Source organism: Entelurus aequoreus, linkage group LG26, assembly GCF_033978785.1.
Source record: "Entelurus aequoreus isolate RoL-2023_Sb linkage group LG26, RoL_Eaeq_v1.1, whole genome shotgun sequence".
NCBI lineage: Eukaryota > Metazoa > Chordata > Actinopteri > Syngnathiformes > Syngnathidae > Entelurus > Entelurus aequoreus.
Genome location: NC_084756.1, coordinates 7,937,773 through 7,962,287, shown reverse-complemented (window position 1 = coordinate 7,962,287; position 24,515 = coordinate 7,937,773). Strand labels below are relative to the sequence as shown.

The following is a 24,515-nucleotide window of genomic DNA, read 5'->3' as shown; positions in this document are numbered from 1 at the left end:
GCCGGGACCCCGGGTGGACCACTAGCCTGTGCATCGGTTGGGGACATCTCTGCGCTGCTGACCCGTCTCCGCTCGGGATGGTTTCCTGTTGGCCCCGCTGTGGACTGGACTCCCGCTGATGTGTTGGATCCACTGTGGACTGGACTTTCACAATGTTATGTCAGACCCACTCGACATCCGTTGCTTTCGGTCTCCCCTAGAGGGGGGGGGGTTACCCACATATGCGGTCCTCTCCAAGGTTTCTCATAGTCATTCACCGACGTCCCACTGGGGTGAGTTTTTCCTTGCCCGTATGTGGGCTCTGTACCGAGGATGTCGTTGTGGCTTGTACAGCCCTTTGAGACACTTGTTATTTAGGGCTATATAAATAAACATTGATTGATTGATTGATTGAAGTGTGAGTTATTAAATTGAATTATCAATTATATACACACTATAAATTACAATTCATATGGGCAGCACAGTGACAGAGGGGTTAGTGCATCTGCCTCACAATACGAAGGTCCTGAGTTCAATCCCGGGCTCGGGATCTTTCTGTGTGGAGTTTGCATTCTACTCCAGCTTCCTCCCACCTCCAAAGACATGCACCTGGGGATAGACCCCTCCCACCTCCAAAGACATGCACCTGGGGATAGGTTGATTGGCAACACTAAATGGTCCCTAGTGTGTGAATGTGAGTGTGAATGTTGTCTGTCTATCTGTGTTGGCCCTGTGATGAGGTGGCGACTTGTCCAGGGTGTACCCCGCCTTCCGCCCGAATGCAGCTGAGATAGGCTCCAGCCACCCCAAAAAGGGACAAGAGGTTGAAAATTGATGGATGGATTATAGATGCATGATAGATACAGTGTCAATAATTATGAAATGAATATAGAATAAATCACTTTTTTAATTGACTTTGCCTGTTTGTATGTAGCTACAATCTTGACTGCATACCTTTTGGCACATCTTAAATGTGTGTGTGTGTGTGTGTGTGTGTGTGTGTGTGTGTGTGTGTGTGTGTGTGTGTGTGTGTGTGTGTGTGTGTGTGTGTGTGTGTGTGTGTGTGTGTGTGTGTGTGTGTGTGTGTGTGTGTGTTTCTTTTCAGAAGTGAACCAACCTTTGATGCCAGCTACAACATATTCTGCGAGAGGATCATCCGCCAAAGGATAATTGTTAATCAGGAGGTGCTGAGAATGAAGCAGCTACGACCAATGTTTTTAAATACGGTGCAAAAACATGAAGATTGTGATGCTTCAAACTACAGGTAACAACAGAAGCTTTTTTTTCGCAGCGATGTAAAACACTTTTATGCTGGAAAATATCAAAAGAATAATAAATTATTTTTAAAAAAAAGGCTTTGATACCGTAATTTCCGGACTATGAGCCGCTACTTTTTCCCCTCGTTCTGGTCCCTGCGGCTTATACAAGGGTGCGGCTTATTTACGGCCTGTTCTTCTCCGACACCGACGAAGAGGATTTCGGTGGTTTTAGTACGCAGGAGGAAGACGATGACACAATGATTAAAGACTGACTTTTCATATACCGGTAGGCTGGTTATTTTGATAACGTACAGGCGAGCACTTTGTATTACTTTGCACCGTTGTATTATTTGTACTCTGCACGAATGCTGTTCGCCATGTCAAAGATGTGAAAGTTTGATTGAATGATTGAAAGATTTATAGTTAATAAATGGGACGCTTTGCGTTCCCAAACAGTCATCTCTGTCCCGACAATCCCCTCCGTGGTAGCAGGAACCCCTATATACTACGGTAATTACACATCAAAACCCTGCGGCTTAGAGTCGGATGCGGCTTATATATGGGAGCAATCTGTATTTTCCCCTAAATTTAGCTGGTGCGGCTTATAGTCAGGTGCGGCTTATAGTCCGGAAATTACGGTAGTATATTTAAACTAACTAATACTTATGAATATATCTTTATTCACACCCTTGTGCTCCTCTTTCCCTGTGCTCTTATGTTGCAGGCAGGATCAATTAAAGAGAAGGCTGACTCTGGACTTTCCCCAACTGGTGTTTCAAGCGCAACATCTACGAACTGGTTTTTGTTGAGACATTGTCTGCAGATAAGCTGATAGACAGGCTACCTCATCCATCAAGTACAGACACAACTGAGTCAACTGAAGTAAGCCAAGGTGAAAGTGACACTGAACACATGGCAAGAACAACAGCTGGTCCGCAAACTACTGAGAACACGAGGACACTTTATAGTGCAGCGCTGATATTGAAGCAGCTACTATGTGACTCTCCCGGTATGATGAGCCCCCGGCCACCCACATCAGATGATTTAAATCTGTTGTGCCACTTGAACTGTACAATGTCATTGCTTGGATTGTAGGTGCAACAGAGGAACCAACATTAGCCTGTTATGTTGATATTCCAGAAGATGTGAACCTAAAAGTGATATCTGTTTGTCAAGACATTACATATCTTGCGCGACCCCAAAGGGAATAAGCGGTAGAAAATATATGGATGGGCATCTGAAGGTCGGAGGCAGACACCCAAATCATTATGTCTTGGTCTAAGTATTGGGTATTTAACAGATTCCTCACAAGTTGTGTCACTGCTGAGTGGACTAGGACACTGTGCTTCATGAGACATTCTCTCAAAGGTATAATGTCTGCCCCTTCACCCAAAGGCAACGAATGGAACATTGCAGATGGGGAGTTAAAAGTTACATGGATGACTACAAATCCTGCCCCTGATAGTGTGTTAAAGGTAGTCCATTGCAGCTGCAAGCAGAGCAAATGTGAGACAGGAAGATGTTCCTGTATGTCTGCAAGACTGTCCTGTACTCATTTGTGCCGCTGCCAAAATTGTGCCAATATTTCCATGGAAACAGAGGATAAAAGCACATGGGAAGAAGGCTCTGATGATAGTGATAGCCAAGAGATGAACAATGTCTCCCTCCTTCAGAATACGCAAAGTCACACTTAATCAGTTAGTTCTCTAATAAAAATTTGAGTTTTTGCCCCATTTGAGAAAAATCCCTAAGAGTATTTTACTCTTTAGTCACTCCAGTTAAATACTTTAAAAATAGAATGTGAGGTTGCAGTGCACTTGACCTTAAAAAAATATATAATAATCATAGTTTGAGTTTGTGCCAAATTTGAGGAAAATCTATCAAATAATTCTTGAGCTATGGCTTTAAGAATGTGCAAAGTTAAGACAAAATAATGAAAAAATGTATTTAAAAAAATACTCAAGACCTGCTGTGACATCAACACATTGTTTTGTTCATGTAAATATTGTTTTGTACCATATTGTGTACAGATTCTAAACTGTAATGCAGTTTTTGTTGTATTTCTATTTTTCGGCATTATTCGGTATTTTGATTGATGTCAGCCATTTTGGGCCAAAGTGTTCTTTATTTTATTTTATTTTTTACTTCCTCTTATAACACAGTATCTACTGAAATCTTTAATGTATAAAACATCATTGTTTAGCAAAATGTACCATGTGTATGTTCAATTGTACAGGTTGCTATTCACTTATTTTGAAGCGTTTTTTCATTTTTTTTGGTATGTTTCTTGTTTTAAATATAAATTAAAGTATACCAATGCTAAAATACTTGTCTCAAATGTTAGGTGTATGTATTAATGTCAATTTGTGAGAGAGATTCTGTTTCCAGAATGAATGTAGATACATTTACAAGAAAAAACAGCTGCATAAGTGAAGTGAAGTGAATTATATTTATATAGCGCTTTTCTCTAGTGACTCAAAGCGCTTTACATAGTGAAACCCAATATCTAAGTTACATTTAAACCAGTGTGGGTGGCACTGGGAGCGGGTGGGTAAAGTGTCTTGCCCAAGGACACAACGGCAGTGACTAGGATGGCGGAAGCGGGGATCGAACCTGGAACCCTTAAGTTGCTGGCACGGCCACTCTACCAACCGAGCTATACCGCATAAGATTTTCGTTTTTTGTCATTCCTATTTTTATACATTTATGGCTTTAAAAGAAAACGCCAGGATATTTTGCGGAGAACTTTTAACCTAATGTCCGCAATGACATTGTCTATGCAAAAATGCAAAAAAAGAGTAGTGCCCAGACCTGGGAACGAAAATCACTTTCTAGCCACTTTTTCCTGGTTCACCTTATGGCCTATTAGCAACAACATCTTTGACAGTCAATGAACGTAACAATCCACATTTTCACGGCCGGGTTGCGGGTGATCTTCTAAGACCGCCTTATTTAAAATGAGCATTTTGCGTGTACTAAACGGGTCATTCGCCATGGAGACACTCATTTACTGCACCTTTGTGTTATCATGCTCCTACCAGCGGCGTTTTGCTCTGTTTTCAAACACGCGGGAAACATCTACAACTTTTGTTTTTCTCTTTTTTTCAGCGCTGAAGGTGCGCTGATGGGACAGAGGCTGCACTTATGTCCTCAAGGTGCAAAAAAACCCATGCTTCAAGAAATATTTTTTTAATATAAAATATATGTTAATATATATTATTAAAAAAAAATGGGGATGGCCTTAAAAAATATGACAGTATGGCATCTAGAAGCTTTAAAATTATAAAAGGATGTTGCACGTGTGGAAAGGACGTGCAAACTGGCACAGTTACGCACAAATGGCTGTGAGAAAGGAGGTCCCAGACGATGGAGAGAGAACACTCCATCTTTGTGCGCGTCAACATATTTGTACCGTCATGTTTTTAATGCCGTTCGTTTGTTCAATGGGGATAAGATGCATTATGAATACGTAAATGGGTTATACTTGTATAGCGCTTTTCTACCTTCAAGGTACTCAAAGCTCTTTGACACTATTTCCACATTCACCCATTCACACACTGATGGCAGGAGCTGCCATGCTAAGCCCTAACCACGACCCATCAGGAACAAGAGTGAAGTGTCTTGCTCAAGGACACAACGGACGTGACAAGGTAGGAAGAAGGTGGGGATTGAACCAGGAACCCTCAGGTTGCTGGCACGACCACGCTCCCAACTGCGCCACGCCTTCCCCGTAATGATAAATATTCTTGCAACGTCCCTTTATCTTAATGTGGATCATTCCAGCGCACATCATGGTGCCAAAAAATAGGTTCTGTTGTCTCGGTGGCGCTGTACCAGAGAAGGTGGTAGCCTCCAGATGATAGATGTGCTCTGCATCATGTTCCACAACACACATCAACACATGTTGCAGCACAGAGATGTGCAGGCAATGAGTGTCTCCATGGTGACCGCCATGGCCCCTGAGCAACACCCTGGCAGCCAGGCTGGACAGATCAGAGCTTTCAGGACAATCCAGGGGGTGAAATGATTCCATCAGGTCAACAACACAGACTTTGACACATCTGGGTTGCCACATCGTTTTATGTCCCCCCCCCCCATTACCTGCCACGCCCCTGCACATTGTTTTGTTTGGCCCGCGACATTATTTAAAATGGCCTGTTACTTTGTTTAGGGTGGCCTCCCACATCATTCACTGTTGTCCGCCTCCTCATTTAATATGGTCATCCAAATCATTTAAAGTTGCCCGCCACTTCATTGTCTGTGGATCGCCACGTTATTCAATGTGGCCTGTTACTTTGTTTAGTGTGGCCTCCCACATTATTCACTGTAGTCTGCAACGTTATTTAATGTGGTCGTCTACATCATTTAATGTGAACCGCCACATCATTCAATTTGGTCTTCCACATCATTTAAAGTAGTTTGCCACATCATTTAATGTGGTCCGTCACCTCAATTAAGTGGACCGCCACCTCATTTATGTGGTCTGCCACATAATTTAAAGTAGTTTGCCATCTCATTTATGTGGACCGCCACATCATTTATGTGGTCTGCCACATCATTTAATGTGTTCATCCACATTTTTTAACGTGGTCTGCCACTTCATTTTGAGTGGTCTTCCAAATTATTTTATGTGGCCCGCCACATTATTCAAAGTGGTCTGCCACAACATTTAAAGTGGTCCGCCACATAATTTATGTGGTCTGCCACCTCATTTATGGGGCCCGCCACATCATTTAAGGTGGTTGTCCTCATTTTTTAATGTGGTCTGCCACCTCATTTGAGGTGGACCGCCACCTCAATTAATGTGGACTGCCACATCATTTATGTGGTCTGCCATTTAATTTAAAGTGGTCTTCCAAATTATTTATGTGGCCCGCCACGTTATTCAATGTAGTCTGCCACAACATTTAAAATGGTCCGCCATATAATTTATGTGGTCAGCTACCTCATTTATGGGGCCCGCCACCTTATTTATGTGGTCTACCACATCATTTAATGTGGTTGTCCACATTTTTTAATGTGGTCTGCCACCTCATTTGAGGTGGACCGCCACCTCATTTAATGTGGACTGCCACATCATTTATGTGGTCTGCCATTTCATTTAAAGTGGTCTTCCACATTATTTTATGTGGCCCGCCACGTTATTCAATGTAGTCTGTCACAACATTTAAAGTGGTCTGCCACATCATTTACTGTATGTGGTCTGCTTCTTCATTTATGGGGCCCACCACATCATTTATGTGGTCTGCCACATCATTTATGTGGTCAGCAACATCATTTAATGTGGTCGACCACATTTTTTAGAGTGGTCTTCCACCTCATTTAAGGTTGCCCGCCACATCATTTATGTGGTCCGCCACATCATTTAATGTGGACTGCCACATCATTTATGTGGTCTGCCACATCATTTATGTGGTCTGCCACTTTTTTTAATGTGGTCTTCCACATTATTTTATGTGGTCTGCCACATCATTTATGTGGTCTGCCACATCATTTATTGTGGTCGGTCACATCATTTAAAGTGGTCTTCCATATCATTTATGTGGTTTGCGACATCATTTTTGTGGTCTGCCACATCGTTTAAAGTGGTCTTCCACATCATTTAAACTGGTCCGCCACATCGTTTATTTGGTCTTCCACATCATTTAAAGTGGTCCGCCACATCATTTAAAGTGGTCCGCCACATCATTTAAAGTGGTCCTCCACATCATTTATGTGGTCTGCCACTTCATTTAAAGTGGTCCGCCACTTCATCTATGTGGTCTGCCACATCATTTAAAGTGGTCTGCCTCTTCATTTAAAGTGGTCTTCCACATCATTTACGTGGTCTGCCACATCATTTATGGTGGTCGGTCACATCATTTAAGTGGTCTTTCACATCATTTATGTGGTCTGCCACTCATTTAAAGTGGTCCGCCACATCATCTATGTGGTCTGCCACCTCATTTAAAGTGGTCCGCCACATCATCTATGTGGTCTGCCACCTCATTTAAAGTGGTCCGCCACATCATCTATGTGGTCTGCCACCTCATTTAAAGTGGTCCGCCACATCATCTATGTGGTCTGCCACATCATTTAAAGTGGTCTGCCACATCATTTAAAGTGGTCGTCCACATCATTTAAAGTGGTTTGCCACATCATTTAAAGTGGTGTGCCACATCATCTATGTGGTCTGCCACATCATTTAAAGTGGTCGTCCACATCATTTAAGGTGGTCTGCCACATCATTTAAGGTGGTCTGCCACATCATTTAACGTGGTCTGTCACATCATTTAATGTGGTCTGTCACATCATTTAGGGTGGTCTGCCACGTCATTTAAAGTGATCATTCAATGTGGCTTGTGAACAGAATTGATATTGCGACATCTAGTGGACACACTAAGAACAGCAGTTTATTTCATTAAACAGTTCAGCTCATATTTATACTTAGCAAAGTCATTTGGCGGGCCGAATAAAACCTGCTCACGGGCCTGACCCGGCCTGCGGGCCGTACTTTTGACACCCCTAATATATAGGGGTTGCCATATCAAAATGTGCAGTGAGAGCTGCAGAGCACCGCCCTTAAAGGGCACCACCCGTTTCAGTGCCATGGCAGACATGGCCATTGGCTGTGCTGCTTAATCCAGAATGCTGGGTCTGATACAAGTGGGATTTAGTCATAACGATGATTCCAACATCTGGCAGGAGAGCTCCGAACACAAGCAAAGGTGGAATACATTAGTATTATTTTTTTGGACTTCTCCGTGCGGAGCAAAGGAGCACCACTGACTGACCCTGAGGTAAGTGCACGGGGAGCTGAGGGCCGGGGGACACGCCGTGGCCTGAAAAGATGACTCATTGGCGGTTATGTAACCTGCCAGTGAGGAAGGAAATCACCTCCTTATCCTTTGGTTGTTGTTTGGTGCTGCGCAAACAGAAGCAGAGTGGAGAAACTACATCTGTGTGGAAAAACTACATCTGAGAAACTCCATCCGTGTAGGGAAACTACATCTGTGTACGTCCGACATTTTATCGATCCGCTCCGGCTGTTTGAACACTCGCAGTGTTTTTGGGACCAGCTTATTTGCAGCACACAACACATTTCGATCGTGGCCTCGTTAAAGATGTCAAACATGGGAGATCAGTTTGCCAAGTGTAAAATGGAGCTGCATTTTCAAAGGCAAGAAACTGCTGTTCCAAATGTGTCCACTGGATGTCGCAATAGCAATTCTGTTAGGCAAGCAAAGAGTTTATACCAAGAAAGAGGTACATGGTAAAGGGTGGCTGTGACTCCTCCTCCTCGACACAACATAAAACAAAGTGGAGTAAAATTAACACTTCAATTGCACATTGATATAGTTCTGTGGAAATTATTGTCTTCTGTCTACATTTTTAAAAAGTGAACCATGGAAATGGCAAATTAGTTTTTATTTATGCTTTATTTGTTGTTTTTTTTATCAATCCTAGATGGGCTGTGACTTCAAGTGTAATTACTTTGTAGAAACACTGAGATGAAGTCTAAGTTCATTGTGTTCTTCATGGTGTTTTTGAAACTGCACCAATTGGACTTTCAACTAACTTGAAGTGTTTTGCCAAGAGGATTATTTGTGATATGTACATTTTCAGAATGTACTTGTTCAATTTCGGGCCAAAGTAAAACAGAGAAACGGATCCGAAGTTGTCTTTATTTTTAAGTTATCATGCCATGATTTCTCTCATCCGGCCCGCGTGGGAATATATTTTCCTCCATGCGGCATTGACACCCTGCTTTTAGTAGTAAGTAAACAAACAAAGGCTCCTAATTTAGCTGCTGACATATGCAGTAACATATTGTGTCATTTATCTACCTATTATTTTGTCAACATTATGAGGGACAATCTGTAAAAATGGATTATTAATCCACTTGTTCATTTACTGTTAATATCTGCTTATTTTCTGTTTTAACATGTTTGTCACAAATTGTTGGTGTCGAACTCCAAGATGCAAAGACGGCAGGCTTGGTGCAGGAAAACATAATTTAATGTCCAAAATAAGAAAAATACACAAACCAGGAACCAGGAACAGGCAAACTGGAAACAGCTAACAGCTAACAGGATATAGCTAACAGGAAAACAAGAAACAAGGAGCCAGGAAGCAGCAAACAGGAACAGCTTACCGCAAACAGCGACAATGACAATACTCCAGCCCTGACTGGAGGGCAAAGCAGGTTTAAATAGCAGCCGGCTGATTGACACCAGGTGTGGCCAGGTGCCAATCAGCCGCAGCTGAGGGGAAACAGCGCTCAGGGAGAAAAGCAGGAAACAACCAAAATAAGAGAGCTCTTAAACAGGAAATAAAGACAAACAGAGGAAAAACCAAAACATAACTAAACTGTCAGTGACAAACCTGACAATGTTCTATCTACACTTCTGTTAAAATGTAATCATCACTTATCTTCTGTTGTTTTGATGCGTTACATTAGTTTTGAATGATACCACAAATTTAGGTATCGATCCGATACCAAGTAGTTACAAGATCATTCATTTATATATTGAAAGTCCTCATGTGTCCCGGGACGTATTTCTTGACTTTATAAACAATAAAAAAATCACTAACTATTTTGTGACGATAAAAAATATCGACGTAATCATAGTAGTATCGACTAGATACGCTCTTGTCCTTGGTATCATTACAGTAAATGTCTGTGTCGATCCACCCATGGCATTTGTATACATTCAGGAGTGCTAGCTTGCTGTTAGCGGTGATCCATTGTATCCTCCTATGGTGTGTAGTGAAGCATGTTTAGCTATTCCTCGTCCTCCAGTGATAACCTTACTTGTAAGAAACTTACTTTATTTGTCACCATGGAGGCCGGGATTAGTGATTTAGAAGTAGCTAAAACAATACCGAAATGTTTTATTAATTGTATTTTTTAAACGGTCCTGTCCAGCCGCTTATACAAATGATATTGTTTTTTGTTTTTTTTGTTGTTTTTTGTTTTTTGTTTTTTTTAATAATGTCCTGCCCAGCTTCTCGGTCAAATCATATAGCAGATGTAGATGCCCATATCAGCTGTTCAGATTTACTTTACAAAAGAGAAGTGTAGGATACTTCTCTTGTTGCCTTACTTGTAATTTGACTTTATTAAATGTATTTATATTATCATTTGGTGCAGCCGGGCCGGAGCAAGAGGGGATAGAAAGAGAGAAAAAGGAAGACAGAGGGGGGAATTGTGGGGACAAGAGGGGGATTAGACAGAGAGACAAAAACAACAACAGCAAACACAACAACAACAACAACAACAACAGAGCAACATCAGCAAATACAAATGATATTGTTGATGGAGACGAGGGGTGTCAAACAGGAAAGTATATTCCCACGTGGGCATAATAACTTAAAAATAGGACAAATTCAAATTAGCCAATAATGAAAGTTTGTTGTGGTTCCCTTTTATTTTGAAAAATATCGAGAAGTATCAAAATACATTTTGGTACTGGTACCAAATTTTTGGTGTCGGGACAACCCTAGTTTTGTAGCCCTTTTAAGATGTATTTGAAAGAAAAGTTAAAAAAAACATGTTATTTGTGGAGGGAGATGTGGCCAGCGCTGCCTGCAGAAGCAAAGGTCACCGCCTCTGTCCATGGTGCTGAGGACAGAGACACCATCAGACGGGGGCGTGGCAGTGCTGACGGCGAGACACAGCTGGCAGTAAGCGGCCGGGAGCAGGAGGGGAGAGAGGATACGGACGTGACTGAAAAGCCACGTTCTGCTGGAGAAAGACTTGGATAAAATATATGTACATTAAAAATCTTGTTCAACTTGGCACGCCTGGCTCCTGTGAAGTATATGCCAATGGTACCGCTAGGAAGCGACCTTTACATTAATATTTCTTAATTCCGGCGGACGTTGGGCCGTCCTACTCTGTTCAGAAGTAGGACTTTAACGCACCGTAAAAAGACCTCCATCTTGTAAGTCTCGATCACTCGGCTTGTCGGTTCATCGTGCAGAATTCAGTGTTTCGGTTGTTGTTCAGACAGAAACGTGTTTGTCAAAGTTCATATTGAGATATGTTGTTTCTCAACAGCGACAGACATTAATGTTTCTTGTTTTCACGTTAGCATTTAAGCTAGCGCCAGTCAGTCGGTGAGTTTTACCAAAGTGCAATCATCAATCCGGGTTTTTCGATCATTCAAAACGGCAACGCTAACCGTGGGAAGTTTGACCGCGGTTGTCATGGTTACGTGATCATTTCCTGACACAGAAATATCAGACAAACTCCCCTAATGAGCAGTGAAGACCTGCAGACCGACACCAGCTGGTACTCACCACTAATTAGCAGGGAAGACAAACAACCCAGCAGTTTGTCAAAACAATGTTCGTCTTCAAGATATATATTTTAGACGGCATGCTTTTTCAAAAGGTCAATTCAAATATATATACTGTATATATATCTATATATATATCTATATATATCTATATATATATATATATATATATATATATATATATATATATATATATATATATATATATATATATATATATATATATATATATATATATATATATATATATATGTATATATATATATATATATGTATATATATATATATGTATATATATATATATATATATACATATACATATATATATATATATATATATATATATATATATATATATATATATCTATATACATATATATACATATATATATATATATATATATATATATATATATATATATATATATATATATATATACATATATATATATATATATATATATATATATATATATATCTATATACATATATATATATATATATATATATATATATATATATATATATATATATATATATATATATATATATATATATATATATATATATATATATATATCTATATACATATATATATATATATATATATATATATATATATATATATATATATATATATATATATATATATATATATATATATATACATATATATATATATATATATATATATATATATATATATATATATAGATATATATATATATATATATATATATATATATATATATATATATATATATATATATATATATGTATATAGATATATATATATATATATATATATATGTATATATATATATATATATATATATATATATATATATATATATATATATATATATATATATATATATATATATATATATATCAAGTATATATATATACTATACAGTCGCGATCAAACGTTTACATACACTTGTAAAGAACATAATGTCATGGCTGTCTTGAGTTTCCAATCATTTCTACAACTCTTATTTTTTTGTGATAGAGTGATTGGAGCACATACTTGTTGGTCACAAAAAACATTCATGGAGTTTGGTTCTTTTATGAATTTATTATGGGTCTACTGAAAATGTGACCAAATCTGCTGGGGAAAAAGTATACATACAGCAATGTTAATATTTGCTTACATGTCCCTTGGCAAGTTTCACTGCAATAAGGCGCTCTTGGTAGCCATCCACAAGCTTCTGGTTGAATGTTTGACCACTCCTCTTGACAAAATTGGTGCAGTTCAGCTAAATTAGTTGGTTTTCTGAGATGGACTTGTTTCTTCAGCATTGTCCACATGTCATGTCAGGACTTTGGGAAGGCCATTCTAAAACCTTAATTCTCACCTGGTGTTCCTGGGATTAAAGGCCTCTCCTTTTCTCTTCCAAACACATTGCTGGGTATTGTGGCCAAACAGCTCAATTTTTGCTTCATCTGACATCACATGGACAAAGATAAGACCTTCTGGAGGTAAGTTCTGTGGTCAGATGAAACAGGAAATATATATATATATATATATATATATATATATATACATACATGAACATATATATATATATATATATATATATATATATATATATATATATATATATATATATATATAGATATATATATATATATATATATATATATATATATATATATATATATATATATATATATATATATATATATATATATATATATATATATATATATATATATATATATATATATATATATATATATATATATTTATACATATAATTAGGGGTGTAACGGTACATAAAAAATGTCGGTTCTGTACGTACCTCGGTTTAGAGGTCACGGTTTGGTTCATTTTCGGTACAGTAAGAAAAAACAAAATATACATTTTTGGGTTATTTATTTACGAAATTTGCAAAATGTTCCACCAAAAATATTTTTCTTAGTGGAATATTTGATGTGAAGTAATCGGAACCTTGGATAGGTCAATAATTCATAATAGCATTGATTTTGAATATTATGTTTTGAGCAATGACAGTTTGAAAGAAAAAAAAACAGCTTTGTTTTATTAGTCAACATTGCAACTTTTTCTAAATTACATTTAACCTTTCTGTGATGAGGTGGCGACTTGTCCGGGGTGTACCCCGCCTTCCGCCCGATTGTAGCTGAGATAGGCTCCAGCGCCCCCCGCGACCCCGAAGGGAATAAGCGGTAGAAAATGGATGGATGGATGGCATTTAACCTTTAAGCTTTTTTATTTCACTTTTGTTATGTTTTTGTTTATTTTAATAGTATTTTTAGAATGTGCCATGGGCCTTTAAAACATTAGCTGTGGGCCGCAAATGGCTTCCGGGCAACACTTTTGACACCCCTGCTATAGATAATAAAAAATTAAATCTAATAAATCTATCGATAAAAAGCAGAGCCTGGCGACGCTTTATAATATCTACAATGTTAAGTGAGCAGGTTGTGTAATGTGTGTTGATCTTTCTGTTAGTTGCATTTTTTTTTGCTCCATGACAAGGGAAGGTTGTTTGGATTGTGTCATATAAGTAAATACTGTGCTGTTATGCCAAAGTATTTTCAAAGGTCATTGATCTGATTCACTCACATTATCCACAAATGGCAGTAAATGTGTAGCATTCTGATATCGCCTGGTATTAAAGATGAGTTTAAAAGCACTCCACAGTGTGATGCTTTGTTGAACTTACGAGCTAAATTGACGTGGCTGGCGGCCCGCAATTTGGACACCCCTGATCTAGACCACAAGGAAGTGTGTAAAATGTAGATGAGAAACATCACAGGTCCCCTTCTTCGATTGCTCTATGGTTATCATCACACTTTTCCTCTTTGGAAGCCCTAAAACAGTGCTTCTAAAATATATAGGAAATATGTCACGCCCCCTCACACTCTCCACCACGACTATAAATAGTATCATATCAAATTGTTAAAAGTACACCTCTGCAAAGCATCCTTATCAACAATAAAGTATTAAAGTATCTTCCCTCGTTTCCCACCGTAGTCAGAGTGAAGCCAAGCGCTACAAACGCTGTGTCATCTTCATGTTCCCGAGGTCACACGTGCACCCTCCTCCCCCGACATCGCACCGCTGCTCATTTTGCAGCTGTACGCCTCAGCGTTAACGATTTTGCTACATGACGAACGATACCTGTTGGCATGTTATGGTTAGCACGCTAGCTTTTTTTTTTTTTTTAAAGCTATTTTTGTCCCGATACACCTCAGTCATATTTTGGTATTTGATGCTACTAATGCTATGATTTTAAATGAACTTTTCAGGTACACACCTCATAATTACAGTTCGCATTTTAACATGCTAACTTTTTGAGCTAGTATAACACGTATACACCTGTGTGTCATATATTTTGGTATTACATTAATGCTAACTGTAAGCAAGTTATTGTTAGCATGTTAGCTATTTTCGCTCGATTTGCTCATATTTGCTAACTCTACATTACACTTTTGCTTTGGCTCTTCAGCATTCACACGAAATTTCAACCGAAACTGCATATTTTAGTTAGAGACGTCCGATAATATCAGCCTGCCGATATTATCAGCCGATAAATGCTTTAAAATGTAATATCGGAAATTATCGGTATCGGTTTCAACCACCCGATTTTCCCGGGAGACTACCGAATTTCAGTGCCCCTCCCGAATTCCAAACTTGATCAACAGCCATACAGGTCACACTGAGGGTGTCCGTATAAACAACTTTAACACTGTTACAAATATCATACTTGCCAACCTTGAGACCTCCGAATTCGGGAGATTGGAGGGGTGGTGGTGGGCGGGGTAGGGGGGGGGGGGGGGGTTAAGGGGCGAGGAGTGTATTTATAGCTATAATTCACTGAAATTAAAGTATTTCTTATATATATATATATATATATATATATATATATATATATATATATTACAGTACACAGTAATGAAAACACAGTTGTTCTACTAACTGTACTGTACTTGCTGCTTACTTAAAAAAAAATAACACTTACCTTTCACTATTTGAGAAGCCTTTGTTCTGCCATTTGAGTACTGGCGAGCGATCTCTGAATACGGGAACATATCCTTCACGGATTTGTTGAAAACATCCGCAAATGAGAACGGGATGTTGCTCGCAAGGTGTCCCATAATACTGCGTTGCTTTTCTGACCGTTCATGAGTGTCTATATCCATTCGGCCACCGTGTTATGGGCTATAGATAATTAGAAGATATTTAAGGCACTGCCCCCAATATTGTTTGTCCGGCCGGAAATTTTGGACATTACTACTTGCCGTAGTTTTGAAGCAATGCATGATGGGAATCCGGATGTTGTGAGTCAGTGTATTAACGTGCCGGCTGGAATAAACACACGCTGAGAAATAGCTCCGTGCCTGCCTACTTTATGGGTTATATATAAACCTATGGATAACGGAGACATATATAATAGGGAGAAATTCGGGAAAATGGTTGTCCCGGGAGATTTTCGGGAGAGGCACTGAAATTCGTGAGTCTCCCGGAAAATTCGGGAGGGTTGGCAAGTATGCAAATATGCGCCACACTGTGAACCCACACCAAGCAAGAATGACAAACGCATTTCATAAATGCAACAGAACAAATACCCAGAACCCCTTGCAGCGCTAACTCTTCCGGGACGCTACAATATACACCCCCCGCTACCACCCAACCCCGCCCACCTCAACCCCGCCCCCAAACCCATCTCAGAGAGAGCATGTCCCGAATTCCAAGCTGCTATTTTGAGGCATGTTTAAAAAAGAATGCACTTTGTGACTTCAATAATAAATATGGCAGTGCCATGTTGGCACTTTTTTCCATAACTGGAGTTGAAGTTGTTCTGTTTTTTTGGAAAACCTTGTTTTTGATTGATTTATTGAAACTTGTATTAGTAGATTGCACAGTACAGTACATATTCCGTACAATTGACCACTAAATGGAAACACCCGAATAAGTTTTACAACTTGTTTAAGTCGGGGTCCACGTTAATCAATTCATGGTAAAGTTACATTGTTTAATGCATCCAGCGGGGCATCACAACAAAATTAGGCATAATAATGTGTTAATTCCACGACTGTATATATCGGTATCGGTTGATATTGGAATCGGTAATTAAGAGTTGGACAATATCGGAATATCGGATATCGGTAAAAATGCCATTATCGGACATCTCTAATTTTAGTCCTTTGAAAAAAAAAAAAACATATTGTACTGGATTTGAAGGTGAAACATATATTTTGATTTATCTATCTGTGGCCCTCGGTGGGAAAGTTTGGGCAGCTCTGGTATGAACAATCCTTCAGCTTGTGCATTCACAGTGTGTCACTTGGCATATGTCACTGGTGTGTTTTATTGTGTTACCTTGTTTAATAACCAATTAACTCATACTATGTTCTACATATGGTGAATGTTTATATTCACTTTGGAGAAAGCAAACCACCAAGTTGAAGTAAATAGTGGTATTTCAGTTTGAGCAGTTTGATATTCGCAGGTGGATTGGATCACTTCTCGTAGGAAAGAGGCCCTAATTGGGACTTCGGTCTGCAAAAGTGATAGGCAAGGCAACTTTATTTGTAAAGCACTTTTCATAAACAAGGCAGACTCAAAGTGCTTTACAGCACAACATGTGGTACAACAAAGTGAAATGAAAGAAAATAAAAGCAAAATTAAAATGCAGACAATAAAAATAAAAACAGTGCGGACGTTAAAAGTTAAAAGATTAACAGATTTAGCTGAAAGCTAAGGTGAACATAAAAGTCTTCAGTCTAGTTTTAAAAGTAGTCAGAGTTGGGGAAAGTCTGACATCTTCAGGAAGTTTATTCCAGCTATTTGTTGCATAGTGACTGAATGATGATCTCCCTTGATTTGAGTTTACTCTGGGAACCGCTAACAGATTGGTCTCAGAAGATCTTAGTGATCTAGAGGGCTTATATAGTGGGAGCATATCGGTGATATACTTCAGCCTTAGACCATCTAGTGATTTATATGTGAGCAGGAGGATTTTGAAATCAATTCTCTGACGTACAGGGACCCAATGTAAGGATTTAAGAATTGGTGTAATGTGATCACATGTTTTGGTCTTTGTTAGAACTCTAGCAGCAGCGTTCTGAACAAGCTGTAGCTGCCTGACAGTTTTTTTGGGAAGACCTGCAAGGAGATCATTACAATAGTTTAGCCTACTGGTAATAAAGGCATGTACAATTTTTCTAAGTCTTGAGCTGACATGAGCCCTCTAAGTCTTGTTACATTTGTGAGGTGATAGTAAGCCGATTTTGTTACTGATTTGATGTGACTGTCGAAATGTGAATCAGAATCTAAAATAACCCCAAGATTTCTGGCTTTATTTGAGGTTTTCAGGTTTTGTGATTGAAGGTGTTGGATGAGAAGAGACTACCTGTGTAGCTCAACGCCAACATTTAAGTTATGACTTAAAGGCCTACTGAAACCCACTACTACCGACCACGCAGTCTGATAGTTTATATATCAATGATGAAATCTTAACATTATAACACATGCCAATACGGCCGGGTTAACTTATAAAGTGACATTTTAAATTTCCCGCTAAACTTCCGGTTCGAAACGCCTCTGAGGATGACGTATGCGCGTGACGTAGACCGGCGAACACGGGTATGCCTTCCACATTGAAGCCAATACGAAAAAGCTCTGTTTTCATTTCATAATTCCACAGTATTCTGGACATCTGTGTTCGTGAATCTGTTTCAATCATGTTCATTGCATTATGGAGAAGGAAGCTGAGCAAGCAAAGAAGAAAGTTGTCGGTGCGAAATGGACGTATTTTTCGAACGTAGTCAGCCACAACAGTACACAGCCGGCGCTTCTTTGTTTACATTCCCGAAAGATGCAGTCAAGATGGAAGAACTCGGATAATAGAGACTCTAACCAGGAGGACTTTTGACTTCGATACACAGACGCCTGTAGAGAACTGGGACAACACAGACTCTTACCAGGATTACTTTGATTTGGATGACAAAGACGCAGACGTGCTACTGTGAGTATGCAGCTTTGGCTTCTAAACATTTGATCGCTTGACCGTATGTGCGCAACTTTTTTTTGCGTATGTACGTAACTTTTTTAAAATATATAAGCTTTATGAACCTTGGGTTAGGTGAACGGTCTTTTGGGCTGAGTGATTGTGTGTGTTGATCAGGTGTTTGAATTGTATTGGCGTGTTCTATGGAGCTAGGAGCTAGCAGAGGAGCTAGGAGCTAGCGTAACAAACACGCAGGTGTTTTTATGCAGGATTAATTTGTGGCATATTAAATATAAGCCTGGTTGTGTTGTGGCTAATAGAGTATATATATGTCTTGTGTTTATTTACTGTTGTAGTCATTCCCAGCTGAATATCAGGTCACCCCCGGCTCTCACAGCATCTTCCCTATCTGAATAGCTTCAACTCCCCACTAGTCCTTCACTTGCACTTTACTCATCCACAAATCTTTCATCCTCGCTCAAATTAATGGGGAAATTGTCGCTTTCTCGGTCCGAATCTCTCTCACTTCATGCGGCCATCATTGTAAACAATAGGGAACTTTGCGTATATGTTCAACTGACTACGTCACGCTACTTCCGGTAGGGGCAAGCCTTTTTTTTATCAGATACCAAAAGTTGCAATCTTTATCGTCGTTGTTCTATACTAAATCCTTTCAGCAAAAATATGGCAATATCGCGAAATGATCAAGTATGACACATAGAATAGATCTGCTATCCCCGTTTAAATAAAAAAAAAATCATTTCAGTAGGCCTTTAAAGCAGTTGTTTTCCCGGACACTTACACACAAACATTTCCTTGTATGGTCAGGATGTGCTCTCCTGACTTAGCACACACCCAGAGACAGGAAGGAGGAATATACAACTGATGGTTTGGCTTCTCCAAGTTAGGAGTGCCTCATTTTCTTGACCTGACCTCCTCCAGGGAACTGCAGCCCTGTATAATGGTGCTCGCTTGTAATAAAGCAACTTTTGGTTCAGTAAAGCGTCTCTGATGTCTCTTTTGATCCAGCCCCACTGCCGTGTCGCCCTTCTGTCCGGACGAGCATCAATATCCAAAGAGGAAAATGATTTCCAAAAGGTCTCGGAGCTCTAGGGTGACGTGTGACTCTGTAAACGTGCTCGCACCAATTTGAAATGCATGCAAATGGGGCTTTTTGTGTGTTTGTGTGTCAGGTAACGGCTGGTGAGTTGGAAGCATGGGAAAGGCCGGGAGTAAAGTCCTCAGGGAGGCTTCTGTGGACGGCCTACAAGCGCAGGTAAAAAAAAGTGTGTGTAAGTGTGTGTGTGTGTGTGTGTGTGTGTGTGTGTGTGTGTGGTGTGCTGAATGTAAAAACTGTAAAAAAACAAAAAATTTAAAAAAAATCAGCATAGTTCATTAATAATACATTTTCTGACGTCGAGAAGCAGAGAAGTGGGCGTGTTTTTGTGGTTTAGAGTCGTCGGATTGGGACAAGCGGTAGAAAATGGATGAATGGATGGATGGATGGATGGATGCTAATAGTTTCCATGCTGCTGTTGCCCTGAAAATGAAAATGTTTTTTTTATATAAAATACTGTCTGTTCTTTTAATTTTTTTTTATCTTTGTTTGTTTAATATTCATTGTAAAGTTCAGCTGTTTTTTTCAGTGGGGCCTTGGCTCCACTGCAAGCATGAATAAATAAAGTCAAGTCAAGTCAAAATGGATGGATGGATGGATTTAGAGTCAATACTGAGATTTGATATTCAGATTTACCATTTAGATTCAACATTTAAATTAACTAACATTTATATTTAGATTCAACATTTGTATTTAACATTTAGGATTTACATTTAACATTTAGGATTTACATTTAGAATTAATTTTTAGATTTTTATTTGACATTTATATTTAGATTCAACATTTAGATGTAACTTTTAGATTTAACATTTAGTGTTATATTTAACATGTAGATGTATATATTTAACATTTAGATGTATACTTAACATTCAGATTTAACATTTAGTGTTATATTTAATATTTATATATTTAACATTTAGACTTATACTTAACATTCAGGCGGATAAGCGGAAAAAGATGGATGGATGGATAACATTCAGATGTATCATTTAGGTTTAACATTTAAGTTCACCATTTCGGTTTATATTTAACATTTACTTTTAGGTTTAACATTTAGTGTTAGATTTAACATTTATATTTATATTTAATATTTAGATGCCTACCTAACATTTATATTCAACATTCAAATGTATACCTAACATTTAATTTAAGTTTAACATTTACAGTTGTATTTAACATTTAGATTTATATTTACCATTTAGATATAACATTTAGATATAACATTTAGACTGACCGTTTATTTAAACCTAAATGTGGTAAAAAAAATAAAAAATAAAGACTAAATGTGAGAAATATACCTGTATTTTCACACTTGGCACCCCATATGTGCGTGTGTGTATGCGCGTGTATGTGTGTGCTTGCGTGTGTGTGTGTGCATGCGTGTGTGTGTGTGCGTGTGTGTGTGTGTGTGTGTGTGTGTGTGTGTGTGTGTGTGTGTGTGTTAGTGTGTGTGTGTGTGTGTGTGTGTGTGTGTGTGTGTGTGTGTGTGTGTGTGTGTGTGTGTGTGTGTGTGTGTGTGGGTGCTATGCTATCACAGGTTATGCAAGCAGGATCAGCAGCTGCATGCTTGTCACCTCATTTCCCAGCCATGTCACGGCCCTACCTTTAATCATCTCAACACATTTTTATAAAAGTGCTCTTTGCACAAACCACTGATGTCATGTGCTGAAGCACGGCCCAACTGGGACAGAAAATATCTTACAATAGCAACATTTTGGGGAAAAAATCCCACAATCTATCAACACAGCAAGCTAAGGGAGCTCATGAGTCATCTCAGGCAGATATGATGACAGCTGCTCGTTAAAGGTCATATTATGATTATTTTCTACATGTAAGTACTTCTTGTGGTCTACATAACATGTCATGGTGGTTCTTTGGTCAAAATGTTGCAAGCATGACGATGTTTTACAGACCATCTTCAAGCCGTGCCTCCACTTCGACGGCGTCTTCTCCCCGTCATCTTTGTTGTACCGGTAGTTTTTAGCGCTTCCATAGTGAGTCTACTGACAGATATAAGTTCGAACTATACGTTACTTTGTATTAGCAATGGCAACAGCGGCGGATGCATGTGCATGTACGAGCAAGTCTGCCCCACAAGAAGGGATGGAGAAAAAGAAGGAGCTTATTGACTACAATGGCGGACTTGCGCACAGCTCTTCGGGTACAGCTACCATATATGGCGGGGGTCGCCAACCCAAAATGTTGAAAGAGCCATATTGGTCCGAAAACACACCAAAAAAATCTGTCTGGAGCTGCAAAAAATTAAAAGTCTTATATAAGTGTTATAATGAAGACAAGACATGATGTAAGTGTATATAATATTTATGTTAGCCTACTATCAAAATGACTATGTGTCATGGGCTGACGCAAATATTTGTTGACAGAAATGTTGAAATGCAATATGTATTCTACACATTTTTACAACATTCAAAATCATTAGTAAAATGGAGGCTTCTCAGAAGGTGGGATAACTCTTGGGAATTACTGGTTTAGAAATGCCAAAGGTGTAGATGTGTGTGTCCAAGTTAGAGGAAACGGCAGGCTGTCTTCTTCTAGTGCAGGGGTCGGCAACCCGCGGCTCTAGAGCCGCATGCGGCTCTTTAGCGCCGCCGTAGTGGCTCTCAGGAGCTTTTTTAAAAATGTATGAAAAATGGAAAAAGATGAGGAAAAAAAAAAGTTTTTGTTTTAATATGGTTTCCGTAGGAGGACAAACATGACGCAAACCTCCCTAATTGTTATAAATCACACTGTTTATATTAAACATGCTTCACTGATTCGAGTATTTGGCGAGCGCCGTTTTGTCCTACTAATTTTGGCGGTCCTTGAACTCACCGTAGTTTGTTTACAAGTATAACTTTCTCCGACTTTCTAGGACGTGTTTTATGCCACTTCTTTTTCTGTCTCATTCTGTCCACCACACTTTTAACGTTGTGCGTGAATACACAAAGGTGAGTTTTGTTGATGTTATTGACTTGTGTGGAGTGCTAGTCAGACATATTTGGTCAGTGCATGACTGCAAGCTAATCGATGCTAACATGCTATTTAGGCTAGCTATATGTACACATTGCAGCATTATGCCTCATTTGTAGGTATATTTGAGGTCATTTAGTTTCCTTTAAGTCATCTTAATTCAATTTATATCTCATGACACACTATCTGTATGTAATATGGCTTTTAATTTTTTGCGGCTCCAGACAGATTTGTTTTTGTATTTTTGGTCCAATATGGCTCTTTCAACATTTTGGGTTGCCGACCCCTGTTCTAGTGGATTTATTACAATCTTTGCAAGCTGGGTAAAGTTTGCTGTGATCTGGAACAACATGGCAGACAAACAACTATCAGAAATGCAACCAATATTACATACAGATAATGTGTTATGAGACACGCACATACTGTATAAATCAAATTAAGAGGACTTAAAGGGAATTAAATTAGCTCAAATATACGTACACACACTATGTTTATATAGCTAGCCTAAATAGTATGTTAGCATCGGTTAGCTTGCAGTCTTGCACTGACCAAATATGCCTGATTAGCACTCAAACAAGTGAATAACATCAACAAAGCTCATTTTGTGCCTTCACGCACAGCATAAAAGGTTTGGTGGACAAAATGAGACGAAAAAGGAGTGGCGTAAAACACGTCTTTCTGTGGCAGTGTCGAAGAAAGTTGTACATGTAAACAAACTACTGTGAGTTCAAGGACTGCCAAAATTAGTAGGACAAAACGGTGCTCACCAAATAGTCTCTAATCACTGAAGCATGTGATTTGTAACAATTAGGGAAGTTTGTATCTTGTTTGTCCTCCTACAGAAACCATTTTTTAAAACAAAAAATATATATTTTCCTGATCTTTTTCCCTCTTCATACATTTTTTAAAAAGCTCCGAAGACCCACGAAGGCCGCGCTAAAGAGCCGCATGCAGCTCTAGAGCCGCGGGTTGCCGACCCCCGGTATATGGAGATATCCGCTGATGTCACTAATTTGAAAAACATCACAAGTTCGGGAAGTTGTTTGGAGGAATTATGAAGGAAAGCATAAATATCCCCTCCATTTCTCTGTGGTTTGATTTCACATTTTGGGGACTTATGCAAATCCCAAATACACAAAAACTGGTACAAAAAGTGTTTTTTGCATTATAGGTCCCTTTTACATTAGACTTAAAGCTAGAATGAACATACATTCCCACTAAAATCATCTGGAACGCTGACTGGAAGAAAATTGGAACCACTACTATTTTCAATGAAATGTTTTTTTGAATTTTAATGAATACAGGGGAACCTCAATTGACAAACCCCTTATTGTACAAACTTTTCTATTTACAGGGATATGCTTTGGTGTACGAAACTTGTCTCTGTGCACAAACGTTCTATCCACCATTTTGTGCCCGGCAGCACATCCATTGTGGGCGGGCTGTTCCTTGGTGCTCATATCCATGTTTGGCGCATTTTATCTGCTTGATAGTTCTGACTGATTACAAAACTTTAGGGCAGTCGTCACGGAAGTAAACAAGGTAGAAGTCAAACTTTCACACATTCTTAATATCCTATTATATGAATTAAAGGCCTACTAAAAAGATTTTTTTTAATTTAAACGGGGATAGCAGATCCATTCTATGTGTCATACTTGATCATTTCGCGACATTGCCATATTTTTACTGAAATGATTTAATAGAGAACATCGACGATAAAGTTCACAACTTTTGGTCGCTGATAAAAAAAGCCTTGCCTGTACCGGAAGTAGCGTGACGTCGCAGGTTGTAGGGCTCACATTTCCCCATTGTTTACAATGCAGCCAGAGCGATTCGGACCGAGAAAACGACGATTACCCCATTAATTTGAGCGAGGATGAAAGATTTGTGGATGAGGAACGTGAGAGTGAAAGGCCTCCTGAAATGA

At 38.9% G+C, this 24,515-nt stretch overlaps 1 protein-coding gene across 2 annotated transcripts in view; it reads left to right on the top strand.

The window, feature by feature from the left end:
* Positions 1-7,878: 7,878 nt before the first annotated feature.
* The window catches only part of lactbl1b (lactamase, beta-like 1b), a 56,616-nt gene continuing 39,979 nt past the window's right edge, over positions 7,879-24,515 (top strand). The window contains exons 1-3 of one of the 2 annotated variants that reach the window (XM_062037729.1): positions 7,916-8,017; positions 19,531-19,599; positions 19,695-19,777. In XM_062037729.1, the coding sequence (XP_061893713.1) occupies positions 19,718-19,777 (60 nt within the window). In that variant the 5' untranslated portion in view covers positions 7,916-8,017; positions 19,531-19,599; positions 19,695-19,717. Of the gene's footprint in view, positions 8,018-19,530; positions 19,600-19,694; positions 19,778-24,515 lie in introns of both variants that reach the window. The other variant, XM_062037728.1, reaches the window with a different exon arrangement.